A 14,762-nucleotide genomic window follows, 5' to 3' on the forward strand; every position below is an offset into this window, starting at 1 on the left:
TTATAGGATCCAGTACGGGTTGGGGTCAGGTCATACCCGATCCGTTGACACCCCTATTAGTGGGACTCTTGGCCGTTGAAAATGACAATCAGCAGCATTTTAAAAATTAAATATGGAGGATTCATAATTAATTGGCAAATTAGAAATAAAAAAAAATCCTCTTAATTTGGATAATCATTTGATATGGAAAGTTGATACTTTCCTTTTCTCTATCAACTTGTTTTGAGCCTCTTGGCAAATAAGTCCATCAGTCACCATATGTATAGTCACTCTATGGCGTCATTATCTCTCTCTCCCTCTGTACAAGTTTCAAACGGCGTAAAACGATTCCTGATTGACGAAGGCAGAATAAGGGAGAAAGTCTCTAATCCTTTTCTCGCTCTAATGACCAACTTGATTAGTTTATTTTTGTAATGATTTCTTTTCTTTTGGGGGAAGTTAGTAGTTGAAATCTTTGAATTGCAAAGAAAAATAAATTTTTAGGTAAGATTGGATCAAAATCAACAAAAAAATTACAACGCCCAACATGTACTTCTAAACCTACATTGTTTTATATTATATCTTACTTAGTGGGTCATGCAACTGAGATTGAACCAATGATATGGGAGGCACGTGCAAACGCGCTGCCTTTCAAGCGATAGTTAACCCACTTAGGATCAAGTCTTCTGTGCAATGAGTATTTGTGCAACTGCGCTCCCAGGACACAACCGAGCTTTTGCCTTCTCGCGAATGATCAAACCATGTCTTGCATTGGGTGAGTCCAACAACCTCGACACGGACCATCTGTAACAGCCTCTTGACTAGGGTTGAATCGGGTATGGATCTTGAGTTTAGATATGGATTCAAATAGTAATTAGGTCGGGATCTAAACTACAACTGGATATAAGTCTAATCAGCAACCCGATCTGGATCTTGAATTTGGATCTAAACTATAATAGATCTAAATCCTAAATAGAAATCCAAACTATAACCAGATCTAGATTCTGGATAGGAATCCAAACTATAACGGATCTGAATCTTAGGATTGGATCTAAAATCAAATTTGAATTTGAACCACAACTGAATATGAATCCAAACTGGGCTTGGATCTGGGCTAAACCAGATCTAGATCTCTACCTGAATTTGGATCTAACCTAGGAAAAAGAAGCACCAAAATTAAAGGGAGACAGATAAATCTTCTTAACTCAAGAGAGAGAGAGAGAGAGAGAGAGGAGACCAGAGCTCGAGATAGAGAGAAAAGAGCAATGAGGGATGAGAAATGAGTAGAAGGATTTGTGTTTATATAGGCTCTAACCCCCAAACCTCATTAAAGGTTTATAAGCCAAAACTTCTAGCCATTATGGGGCATGGTTGGAAAATTATAAATAAATAAAAAATGCTCTATTGATGAAGCAACAACCAACAAAAAATAAAAAATCTCAAATAAATATTGAAGGCACAACATATAATCCAAAGGATGGCAGGATTGTTGATTGGAGTTACTACAATATGGATAGCAATCTGTCGACATTAGCTGAGATTTGTGCAATTTGCAATGACTCAGGTATTTCTTGCAATGGTCACTTATTTTGTGCCACTGGAATGCCTACTAAAGCAACACTCAAGGTCTCTCTTGTTTTCCATTATTTTAATCTCTTAAATGTGAATTGGGGTTACTTATAAGTCTCCTTTATGCCATTTCTATCAGCAATAACAATGATTTTATTTTTTTATTTTGCACAAATATCAAAATTAACAATCTATTGGTAACAATCTATGAAAGATGGATAGACACATAATTGTACCTAGACTTGAAGTTTTGAAAGAAGAATATTATGCAATTTTCTTGATAAGCATGGGAAGAATGCAACCGAATGATATGACACCTCAGTGCCTACAGATAATAAGAGAAAATTAGAAAACCTACCAATCAAGAAGCCTTTTATCTTGAAGAATAGGTTTTTAACACATTTCTATCTGAGACTCCCATTGTCCATGATCTATTAAAAATAAACAGGAAAAACAAGGAACATATTTTACAAGCAAAAACCTTATTGTATGATTACGATTTATAGCATTGCACCAAGATTTTGTTTTTTTTTTCATTTATTTGTTTTTTCTTTTAAAGAAAAAAATTAGAAAACATCAATAATCTTTCATAACAATAGTAGCAATAGACATTTTAGTTTGTAATTGATAATCTAACTTCATATCTAGAGCATTTTATAAAATATAAGATAATTGTGCATATATATATATATATATCATGTATTTAAACTTAAATGATAAGGCAGACATTGTCCATTTGATGAATGCCAATATATCATGGCATAAGTTCAACAAATGTCCTATGCTGGTTGTAATAAAGAACGGGTGAAATCAAATAAAAATTCCAAAACAAGGTGAGGTGTGTACGCCTCACCTTGAGGCGTACGCCTATGAGGTGTGTGCCTCAGGGCTTTTGTGCCTTATGCCTGCACCTCAAGGCATAAAGTCACTCACCTTGAGGCGAGGCTCGCTTTTTGTGCCTTGAGGTATGCTTTTAATAACACTATATCTAACTATTCACATTACAATACTCATATGTACTATAGTGGGAGAATATAGAAATTGACTAGCAGTATGAATAGTGTGAGCAATATCAGGATGAGTAATAGAAAGGTAAGTTAAGGCATCAATCATTTGGTGATATAGAGTTGGATCTTTCAAAGGTTCTCCTTCATCTTTGCATTGATGACCTCTGACGTGTCCACTCTCTTTTCATTTGTAAGACCTAACCTTTCAATTATCTTGGTTGCATACTTAGTGTGAGACAAAAATATACTTAGGGTAAGTAAGCAACTTCTATCCCAAGAAAATATCAAAGAAAGCCAAGATCTGTCATATCAAAGTATTTTTTTAGAACATTCTTGATATGACTAACTCCCTTTTTATCACCTCCTGTGATAATCATATCATTCACATAGAAGAGCAAAATAACTATACATGTATCAGAGAAGTTAACAAACAAGGCAGTATCAATATAACAATATCTAAATCCTAGTTGAACCATCACATTACTAAAACGATTATACCAAGCCTTAGGAGCTTGTTTCAAACCATACAAGGTCTTTCGTAAATGAAGAAATTTTTCATGTACCAAACTTAACCCGGGTGAAAGTTTCATATAGACTTTTTCGTTAAGGGTTCCATTTAAAAAGATATTTTTAACATCAATTTGAAAGATAGGTCATTTTCTAATGGATGTGATGGTGATGAGAGTTTGAATTATGATCATCCTAGCTACTAAAGGAAAGGTTTTCTTATAATCTATCTCATATTCTTGACTATACCCTTTGACGACTAGCCTAGCTTTCTAATGTTCCATCACTTTTGGTTTTAATTTTAAAGACCCATGTACAACCTATGATTTTCTTTCTTATAGATAATGATTAAATCTCCCAAGTTTTGGCCTTTTCTAAAACTTTTAATTCATTATTTATGGCCGCAATTCATTCATGATGATTTTTGACCTTATATAGGAGGAGGGTTCTATATATGGTCATAAGACAAGAGTAGGGCTCAAACCACTCATAGAATACAAACCTACTAGGTGCTTGAGATATTCTCAAAGATCTTCGAACAATATATTGATTTATATCTTGACTTTGGATATATCTTTCTAATGCACATGGTGGTTGGCCTTGTGAAAGACAAGAGTATATTTAAAGTTCATTATGAGGTTCAACAATAGTAATATCGCCTTCATGTGCATTATGAGTGTTACCATCGACACTCTCATATATATTATGAATATCATTACTTTCATTCACATTAATGTTATTACTTTCATCAATAGTATCATCATTATGCTCATGCATTAGAACAAACAAAAATGAATACTCACATGGTTTCTTAGACTCAATTTTTCCAAAACTATTTTTTTTCAAGAAAAGTTACATTCCTTGAAACATAAAGTTTGTCTTTCTCAATATCATAACACCTAAACCCTTTTTGGTTTTCGGCATATCCTAAGAAAATACAAGGAATTGCAGAAAGCTTATCATTTTCATTGGAAAGAACAAAATATTTACAATAAAAAATTCTTATTCTTGAATAATCAAGAGAGATTTAAAATAATTTTTCAATGGGAGAAGTATTTTCAAGAATGGTAGAGGCATTCTATTAATTAAATAAACCGATGCAAGAGTGGCTTCAGCCCAAAACTTTTTTGGAACATTTTGGATATTAAAAGAGTCATAGTGGCTTCAATAATATGCTAATGCTTTCTTTCAGCCAACCCATTTTGTTGTGGGGTGCAAGGATTGATGAGCAATTTCTTGTTGATCAAGAAAACTTTTAAAATCTTTTGACAAAAACTATACCCCGGAATCGAATCTAAAGATTTTAATGAAGGTTTTGAATTGATTTTTAACATAATTATGAAATTTTTGAAAACACTCAAATACTTCAGATTTGTGTCTAAAAAAATAAATTCATGTGTGTCTACTATAATCATACACAAAAACCACATAATAGGAAACTCCTCCTTTAGACATAATCGGTGTCGGTCCTTATGCATCAGAATGTATTAACTCAAAAGGTTCTTTAGATATAAATTAGCTATTTCCAAAAGGCAATCTTTACAAACAAAATCCGAATAGAGAATAAATATATTTTTGACATACTTGGATGTCCTAATCTCCTACGTCAATGTTCAATATTTTTTTCTCAATAAAATTACAAAATTTTTGATTTGATAGCTCCAAATTGTCCATGTAGTTGAGGTCACACCTTCTATAGCCTCGTCCAATCGACTTCTTGGATTGGAGATCCTGTACCAAGCAATTATTAGATGAAAAAATAACCATACATCTATGGTTCGTAATTTGATAAACGGATAAAAGGTTAAGTTTAGGAAATACTCTAATATTTGGGACAAAAAAATTGATTATTTTTAAAGATGTTTCATCGACGGTTGAAACATAAGAATCATTAGAGTTAATAAGACATTTGAATAGTATGGACTCATTAGGACTCATATGAAAAGAGGTACCGGAATCAATAATCCAAGAGTTCTAACCCGGGTCCACGCATGTTGATATGACCACACCAAAGAGTGAGGAAGATTGGTCTTTGATTAGTGGTTGAAGGATTTCCATGAGTTGAGCAAATGAAACATTCATGGAGCATTCATCTATGCCACCTATTTCACTTGATGATCTCACAAAGGCCACTTTCTTTTCATTTTTTTTTTGGAGAAAAATGGTTTGATATGACCCGACTCTTTATAGATGTGGCATATTATCTTACCACATTTTTTGTATTCATAATCACTTGGATTTCTTTCATAGTTGAGCTCTTCCCAAAGTCATTTTGGCTTCTTCCAAAGTAAAGAGGCCTATATGCTTTGGTATGATTTTCGGGTCTTGACATAGCAAGCATCGATTCCTCATCTTTGCTAAGAGAGGATTTTTTTAATCTATTCTCTTCCATAGTTAATTCTTCTAAGGTTTTTACTATGGAAGGAACACCATGTCTATGAAGAAGGGTCAATTTTGTCCCTTTAAATTCAGACCTAAGCTCATTTATGAAATGGTAGAAATGCTCTGAGTTGATTTGTTTTTCTCGGAGCTTTATGTCAAGTCGACAATGTCACTTAGGCTCTAAAAGAACCAATCACTCTTAAGATTCCAATCAAATGACGCAGGTCCTTCACATTACGTCTAAAGATCAATCGCCAACCTAAGCCAAAGTTCTTGTGCGTGTCCTCACTCAGCATACCTGCATTGTGTGTGGTAGTGCATCCCTTCTCTCCCTAGAAAAAGTTCTATCAAGCACAACTAATCCTACATTTTAGAAAGTACAATAAAGGTACAAAGCTTTTACATTTGCAACTGATATAATTGCATTATTCTTTATCAGGTGTGCGGGGAGAACACTAAGCCAGCATCACGGGGGTGCAAAACAAAGACCAAAGAGAAATGAAGCTTCACAAAAGCCAAGAGCTTCCACAAACAGAAGACGGGAAAAGGCATCTCATAGACAACTGAGCAACGCATTCTCTTTCATGGAAAAGCTTAGACGAATTGATCAAGGTACTCGTCCACAGTCGTGTACTTAACATCAGGGTAGAGCTCAGACGCTTCCACTCCAAAAGACTCCTCTATCTCAAAGTTTGTATGGTCACCTTTCACGAAGACACTGTGCCCGATTGCTAGCACAATATTAATTGGAAATGGCGATTCTGCAAAACCACAGCCCGTTGAAGAAGAAAACTGCATAATTTATATCTTAAAAGTGTAGCATTGTTGAAGTGCAGAATTGTTGGTTCTCACCTTCAATGTTCTTGAGAATTTGGTCCTCTGGAACGTACACTCTCTCGAGCGTCTTCCCGATCTTCTTCTCCCAAAGCGAGACCAGTTCATTGAAGGAGTAGATGTTGGCAGGTGGCCTCAAGTAAAGGATCTTGTTCAGGGTTCTCGGGTCATCCACAGCCTTGATGGTGTAGGTACCAATGTCATCCTCTTTGTTGAATATAGCTTTGGCGTTCCCATCTGCTAGGATGATGACCTTGTCTCTTGGTGGGGAGGTTAGTCCCCCTGGTTGAGAGAGGCTAGGGAGGAAGTATCCAGCAAAGAAGTTGGAAGAGACATAGGTGTAGGGAATGCCTTCTGCCTCAATGGTTCGCCGGATCTTTGCTTTTGCGGCGAAGGCACTTTTCGCAGGCTCTACTGCATGAAGTCGATCAACATCGTTTCCAAACTCTGAAGGGAAGAACCTCTGCAAGGAAAAAAAAAAAAGGCCACCAGGTTTGTTCCGCTTGCTTTTAATTAGCACCATCTAAAGAGCATTTATACAAAAAGAGTCGAGAAGGATAATAAAATCAATCATGATGACAAATTTTGTCTTTCTAATGAGAATTCTTTCGTTGACAAGGGTAAATTCAAGGGTTTTTAAGCCTATCGGTAGTTTGGAGAAGTGTTTTACTCAGGTAATGTTTAACAAATTCTCTTTGCTATATCATCGTGGCAAAGAAACATCGATTCCCCTGTTTTCATGGGCAAAGTATTGCTTACGTATATAAACTAGTTGCTTCGTTCTTTATGGTGTCAAAGAATATCAATTCCCCAGTTTTCATCGTCCTTGAGTACGTTATTCACAAAGATTTGTTCTGTCTAATTACCGATGGCCCCATTGTGCTGAAGCAAACTAAAGCCTACATCTGGCCGTCCCTACAGCTAAAACGTTAACAGCCCAAAGTGTTGGGATTAAAAAAAACGAAAAGGGACAACCCAAGCAAAGCATCCGAAAGAAGGAATTCAACGGGGCCATTCTGAAATGCAAGAAACTTCAGGATTTTGGTACAGATGCAAAATCATCATGAAAGCTTCCAGTCATCAATGTCTCCTCTCCTAGATGAACATTTTCCTTTTTTTCCGGTCGCCTCCTCCTCGCGCAATATAACAAGATTGCCTTCATCGTTTTTTACAGGAGAAAATGTATAAATGCACCCGGTACACAATTCAAGGATCAAAATATAGAAAAATTGCAAAGGGAAGAAAAAATAGAGAAAGTTGGTTTCAATCCAAAGAAAAAGATGAAGATGGTTACCTTGACGTTTCCGCCGGATCCTTTGATAGCAGCGATAATCTTGACCTGTTCTGCGATCTGTGTAGTTCCAACTGCTGAAATGACAACATCAACCTGATTGATGGCCTTGATCAAACTTTCATGATCATCGATAGAACCCTGCAACATTCACAGAACAAGGAGCACCCAATAAAAAAAAACATAGAAGAATGCACTCCCAAAGACTTCAGGATCATCAGTTTCGATTAGTAAAATGGCCGGGGGGGGAGGGGGGGGATGAGAATCATAGGCAGCTAGCTTTCCCTTGGGTTAAGAAAGCTGATGCAGAGACATTTCACACACACACACACACACACACACACACACACACCAAAAAAAAAAAACGAGAGAGAGAGAGAGGGGGGCTTGGGTTAAGAAATCTGATGCAGAGACATTTCAGACACCCTCCCCTCCCAAAAGAAAAAAACGAGAGAGAGAGAGAGAGAGAGGGAAGGTGGTGGCACATGAAGGAGGGTGACGCCGGAGGAGTTGAAGGACTGGAGGAGTTGGGCCTTGGCGGGGTCGGAGGGGTTGGTGTCCCTCACGAGGGCGAACGTCGGGTGGCCCGACGCGGCGCTCGCCTTCACAATGAATCGGCCGATGTAACCGGTGCCCCCGATCACCAAAATCCTGCTCCCTCCTCCCATCATTCTCTCCCTCTGAGACTCTCTCTTTCTCTCTCTCAGTCCAACCCAAAGGTAAAGCAGTCGAGTTACCCCTCCCCCAACGAACGAAGCCCTTCTTCATTTATAGCCGCCGCGCCGGGTCAGCCACGGGACCTCAGCCGGTCATTGGTTCTTTTGAAACGACACGTATGGGTAAACCGAATAGTGCGGATGGATGTATTTAGCCCCCCCGCATTCCGTATGATTCATGTATGTGGCATGGTTATTTCTCCCTTCATATGAAAGAAAATCAAGTTAGCCCTCATGAAATAAGTTGGTGCACCTTTTCTTTTCAACTCTTTGAATGAAATGTGAGATAAGGAAAATCCATGGACTACCCAGTAGGGTTTATGAGCTCACCTCCATACCTTGGTTTTAAGTATATAATTACAATTCTTTACCCTCAATCTATGTATTTGTTATTTGCTCAAGCTCAATAGTGGTAGTTTTTTGCCTAACATATCAAAGTTTCACTGTTGCTGAATATCCGAGGCTGCTAGACCTAGACTGAGGCAAGGTTTCAAATGACTGATGGCTTCGTTAGAGACATGAAAGTTTGTAAAATGGGCCTTGTTTATTTATAAAGGTATATTCATGTCTTAAATACAGAAATTTGACGGTAGTTACCTACCTTATGCGGATCTTTGCATTAGGATTAAAAATGTGGCATGTATTTGAAAAAATACGTCTAAATTTTTTTAATATACACCCAGATTTTCTCAATATTTTTTATGAAGACAAAATTTTTAATTTAGCTTGAGATTTATCATTATCGAGAAATCCTTATACAGAGATGTGTGACTTGGTTGAATTGAACCCCTCCTGTACAACCAAATCAGTCTGATTATAAGGGTACTCCTAGGTTACCTAGAGATTTTGGCTGGGACTAGGAGCAAGCATCCTTGTGGGATATAAATCTTTATGTAAAATTGTAAATCATATCAGCATCATCGTATTGATTTAGTATTCGTTCCTATGTTACAGAGCTTCAATGTTAAAAAGTAAAAATCCCACAACAGACCCATCATTCGTTCCATCAGGGGCTTAGCTTAACAAACATCAGGTTACATAGATTCAAGTAGGTTGGATATCCAATCTAAATCTGCATCACTCTCACTTGTCCAGATACAGGCCCGTTTGGTGAATATAGGGAAACATGGTGCATGTTTTTGGTGCAATGCCAGTAGCTAGGTAGACAAAAAGCATCCCATCCTTTGACATCAATCCTAACCGTCCAGCTGGAGCATGTGGACTGGTAGGATCAGTATACACAAAGGTAAAAATGTGGACCAATCCAAGCTGTTGATTCTATGGTTAAGATTGAATGTAGGATGGAAACTCATGCTATGTCAAGTGATGGGATCTGTACTCGTAGGTAGACAACACGTGTGCGTGCACACACACAGGCGCGAGTTCACCAATTAATAAGTAAAATGAGCACCGTGGCTCATGAAAATGATTCGTGGAAAGCAAGCAATTGCAAAATCATCAATCCGTGATGCTCAAAGCTCCTGTAATCGTTCAGGAAGGCTGCATTTGTGGGGCCCCTTCTCCCCTGTCAGGACACCATACACAAACAAAACCAGCAGCGCCAATTTCTCCATCCACCATGTAGGATTATTTTATATATCATCAATGGCATAGAATATGATATAAGTCTCTTCTCGATAAAAACACTCTAGTAATTAGATTATTTTATAATTAGAAATGGCTGGCGAGCGCGAAAATCATGAAGACCCAAGGTCGTAGGAAGAGAAGAGTTTGTCGCTACAATGACGATGACTACTAAAGTCATGGCAAGCATGACTCAAATAGTTAGATATTTGACACTACAACCCCCACCGATTTATATCATAATCGAGGATAGAGATATGTACCGACAAAACTACCCTGACACTACAAATGAGTGACAGTCACAGTTTTATGGGCAGCAACTACAGTCCTACGGATGAGGAACTCACCAGTCACACCATCAGAGAGCTCAATCAGTACATGGGCGAATAACAAAAGATTGGATGTCGGCTCAAGAAGGAGTTGCAAGGAGAGCATCTCTTAGCATAAACTTTGTGTATCGAAAAAGGTCTGGTATGACTAGTGCATGTGAACGACATATATCCCAACCATAACCAACTTAGTTATTATCGACAAGGACCTTCACGACTAAACTAAAAGCAGAAAGCATAAGTTATGAAACATCATTTCAGCTAGTTACCATGTGTACCAGTGATATTTTTGTACTTTGCCTCAAGGTTGTGAAGGAGTTCAGCAGTTTTTGAATAGGAACAATTGGTATTTTACAAGGAATTGGGCTTGGTTGTTCTAGAGGACTCATTTGAAGTATTATATGCAGCCTGAGGAGCCCCCATATCATCATAGGTGACAGATACATCCTTCTTTTTTGATTTATGCTTACGGCCATCCTTTTCCACAAATTTAGACTTCTTTCTCAGCGATTGTGCCCATTTATATTGTAAACAAGCCTTACGGCCACAATCAATATGGACATCACACAAACACGAGATAGAATCCTACAATGGTGAGCAAAAAGCCATAGATATGGTGGCATCGATCATTCACAGATACGACATGCATATGGAAGCACCTTCTCGGCAGAAATAGGGAGTTGTTCAAGATAAAGGTTTGCTATCGAGAAGAAATTCATAGGAGGATGGTGTAACCTTATACGTTCAGCAATCGAACCTGCAAGTGACTTTAACTGCCATGAATCAATAACTTGGATAGGCCGAAATAACAAGCTTGAACTCACATAATGAATGATCAGAGAGGAACCTAGATATTTTTCAACATCAACATGTTAGAGTAGCACACGTTGTGTGGTAGTTACCCATGTCCGGGACTCCTCAAAAGGTGTCCCTTCTGATAAACACTAAAGATTAGAGGGAATAGTTATCTTAGTTATTCCCTATCTAAGGCTATAAACGGATCGAATTCACTGATTGCTGAAGGTGCCTGCACTAATTAGAGGGTTGCAGTCTAGATGAGGAGTGAATCTTATCTGCTTCTTCTACTCTGCGAAACATCATCAGCCATCGCCAGACGGAAATGACTTCTTCAGGTACACTTCCTTTGAACTTATTATGCATAGAGAAACCCCTCAATATTGAGTTATCGGCCCACAACCCATACCGTTGTGCGTTGCTATGTTTTTATGCCCCTCTGATGTTGCATTTTTCTGGTAGAGTGGTCCTTGTTCGTCTGCACGACGTCGGTGTCTCTCTCCTTCAAGAAAATGACCTTGTTGGGTTTGCGAAGGGAAATGCATCATCGTGCCAGACGATACTTTGTCAGTTTCAGGAATGCCTGGTGTTATGATGGTTGTTTCCCGAAATGCCCAAATCAAAAGAACTTACCGATCGCTGGTGGAATTTTTTCTCCTTCTGCAAAAGGGCTTTTTGGGACCACTGTCGACTGACGACCATGGTGAAGGCAGCCAGTCGATCTTCACTGCCAGTGAAGATCAATCAGCCGGTCGGGTCGCCGACTCTCGGTCGTTGCCTATTCTGGTTTTCCAGTCATGGCTAGATCGCGGAATATTTCCACTGTTCTTTCGGTGCTCGGCCATAATAGGGTGAAAGTTACCACCCCCTTTTTCATCTTCAATAGAAGTAGTTGGCCTCTAGCTGCCGGTGACCTCTTTCGGCGATGTGGTTTCGAAAGGGGCGATGGCGGCAATTTTTCACGAGGAAAGAGAAAAATTCAGAAAGGGTTAAGGGTTTCTAAAACCCTAATTCGTAAAAAGAGGGTTTTAAAGTTTTGGGTTGGGTCCATATTTGGATCTGGATCTGCCCCACCCATACTGATCCATAAGGTTCAACAGGATCAGATCTATGTTTGGGTGAGGGATCCAATATTTTCAGAAACCCAGACACATGTAGCTTCGGATTAGGATTAGATCCATAATTGGATCTGAATCTGACTTATCCATACCAATCCATAAAGATCCTTTGGATCAGATCTGGTTCTTGAGTAAGAGAACAAAGACCCTTGCAACCTAGACCTGTTTTGGTTTTGGATTCGGGTTGGGTTTGTGAAACACAATCTGGGTTATGGATCCATACTCGATCCATTATGTTTTTTTGGATCGGGTTACTGTTAGGATCTGAATCAGTCGACCCGTACCAACCTATAAGGACCTCTGAGTTGGATCCAAGTATAGAGCTACAAGTCTCAGAACCCAAATCTGAAAACCTCTAAGTCTCTGGATCAGATTTAGGTAAACTGGTTTTGGTTCTATCTATGACAGATCCATAATTCGGTTGAAACTGAATTATATGGTTTTGGATCTAACAGCATGACAGAACTAGATCCACTGCACTGTAAGAGTGCCAGAGAATCGTTTCAACTGGTTTGGATTAGTCCTGAACCGATTTGGGTCTCTGGAACCGGTTCAGTGTTACAGGGACTAGTTCGGACTGTTACAGACCCAGTTCAGTGATTTTTGAACCGATTCAGAGGTTTATTATAGCCGGTTTATACAGTTTAGGAGCAATTTGAGGGTCTTAGTGACCGTTTCATGCGGTTTTAAGATTGGTTTAAGGCTCTTTTTTGCTGGTTCATTATATTTTTTATTTGGATACTTATCTTTCTTCGTTTCATGGGCATAAACATCAAGTTGCAGCATCTTAAAGTTCATATTTTGTCATGTTCATGCATTTTATTTGTAATTATGCATGCATAAATGAATGTATAATATTGGCATCAAGAATGGTTAGATAACTTAATGAATTAATGTTACCAAAGTGACCGAATACACGTATGTTGTTAATTTTTTTTCTATTATATAGCTTTAGCCAATATTAATATTGTACTTAGATTCATAAAACGATAAACGACCCAAAGAAAGTTTTATCGTGTTTGGAATTTTAGGTAGGGTAAAATAAAACAAGTGTGTTGAGATACATCTTGCATGTGTACCCAAAGGTGTCATGTATTGATGGTCTAGCTTCACATGAATTTTAGTGTTACTAGATATGGTCGGTAGGCGTAGTGATTACGCATGTCAGAGCTCTTACCAAAGTAGGACTCTGATGACCCCCTATACTCGCCCGAAAATAAGCATATTAAGGCCTTTTATTTATTGCTTTTTCATCAGGTTTGTCTCGAATATGCTTTCTTTTGATACATATCTTTTGTCATGCAGTTTCTGGTTCTGTGATTTTAGATGGCTCCAATACTATTCATTTTCTTGATGGATTTAATTTTAGTGATTGGAAAGAAACTATTCTTTTTACATTAGGGTATATGGATTTGGATTTGGCCTTAATAATGGATGAGTCTGCCGCCCAGATAGATCAAAGCACTGCTGAACAAAAGAGTGCTTTTGAGAAGTGGAAGCGCTTGAATAGGCTTAGTCTATTGCTTATGCAATCTAAAGTGGCTAAGAAAATTCAGTGTTATCCCGCAATGCAGGATAATGAGGGAATTTTAGAGTGCTATTGAAGCATAATTTGTCAGTTCGAATAAGGTCAGAGCCAGTATCCTAATGTCGAAACTTATATCTATGAAATATTTTAGAGGGATAATATTCGTCAGCACATTTTAAAAAGGCAGCCTTAAATAAGCTGTCTAAAGTGAAAGACTGCAACTTCTAGGTATTTTCTAGGCTTGTGGGTTGTTTATTTTGAAAGATGACACCACTAGTCCAATCACAAGCATGCAACAGACAAATTGTGCAACGAATTTTGATACTCAAATAAAAGAAAGTACGAAGCCTAGATATATGGAAGTCCCATATCTTCAAGTATTTCACAACCTGAATTTTTCTCATGCTATTCATTTTGTTAGTTCAGTTGCGCTCCTTGCTCAACTGATGTGGGTCAATGTGAAGTTCCCAAGTTTTCAGAGATCAAAGGGAGTATGTCTGCCTAACTCCAATTGAAATTCATTCACAAAAATATTAGATTTTCACTAACAATGGATTGCATAAAAATGTCTACCTAACTCCAGTTGCTTATCACAAAAAAAATAAAAGAAAAAAGCTTGCATAAAACTAATTCTACACACCATGTGTCGTGGGCAGGAGAACATCAATAGTAGGGTCTGAATTATAAGTTTTGACAATTTCAAAACATTTTTTTGGTTCAACCGATACATCATGTCACAAATATGTGATACTGCAGACAGAGGAAACCATATATATCAAGCAACAGTGTAAGTTGAACTTGGATTCTCTAACAGTAAAAAAAATAGTATACAAATAAGGATCACCTATATACATTGCATAAAGATAAGTACGCGAGAAAATACCTTGGACCGCTGAGAATAGCAAATTACGTTGTTTCAAGACCTAATGGCTTCCCAAGCAACCATTTTTTGTCTATACGTGTGGGGGTGTGGATGCATATGCACATTAAGAAGGAAAAATAATCTACAGACAAGAGAAGCAGTTATGTTTGCCAAAGATATACAATTAGCAGAAAAAAAAGCCTTACTGAGCCACAACTTTGTGCTGAACAACACAGGAACCAAAATCCTCTTATGTCAATA

At 37.9% G+C, this 14,762-nt stretch overlaps 1 protein-coding gene across 1 annotated transcript; it reads right to left on the minus strand.

Moving 5' to 3' along the window:
* Positions 1 to 5,841: 5,841 nt before the first annotated feature.
* LOC149812540 (phenylcoumaran benzylic ether reductase Betv6-like) lies at positions 5,842 to 8,312 on the minus strand. Its single transcript, XM_089993310.1, has 4 exons — positions 8,055 to 8,312; positions 7,573 to 7,710; positions 6,297 to 6,741; positions 5,842 to 6,205 (listed from the first exon to the last, which is right to left on the minus strand). Exons 1-4 carry the CDS (start codon positions 8,238 to 8,240, stop codon positions 6,039 to 6,041), a joined length of 936 nt encoding a protein of 311 aa, XP_089849436.1. The 5' UTR covers positions 8,241 to 8,312; the 3' UTR covers positions 5,842 to 6,038.
* Positions 8,313 to 14,762: the final 6,450 nt, after the last annotated feature.

The sequence above is a fragment of the Nuphar pumila genome, chromosome 17 (assembly GCF_984573655.1).
Source record: "Nuphar pumila chromosome 17, dmNupPumi1.hap1.1, whole genome shotgun sequence".
NCBI lineage: Eukaryota > Viridiplantae > Streptophyta > Magnoliopsida > Nymphaeales > Nymphaeaceae > Nuphar > Nuphar pumila.

Excerpts from the sequence above, each read along its gene's own strand:
- LOC149812540 (XM_089993310.1), bottom strand. The coding sequence starts at position 8,240 with ATGATGGGAGGAGGGAGCAGGATTTTGGTGATCGGGGGCACCGGTTAC. Across the intron at positions 6,742-7,572 it reads GATCCGGCGGAAACGTCAAG|AGGTTCTTCCCTTCAGAGTT; the intron begins GTAACCATCTTC and ends TTTTCCTTGCAG. Across the intron at positions 6,206-6,296 it reads AATTCTCAAGAACATTGAAG|AATCGCCATTTCCAATTAAT; the intron begins GTGAGAACCAAC and ends GTGGTTTTGCAG.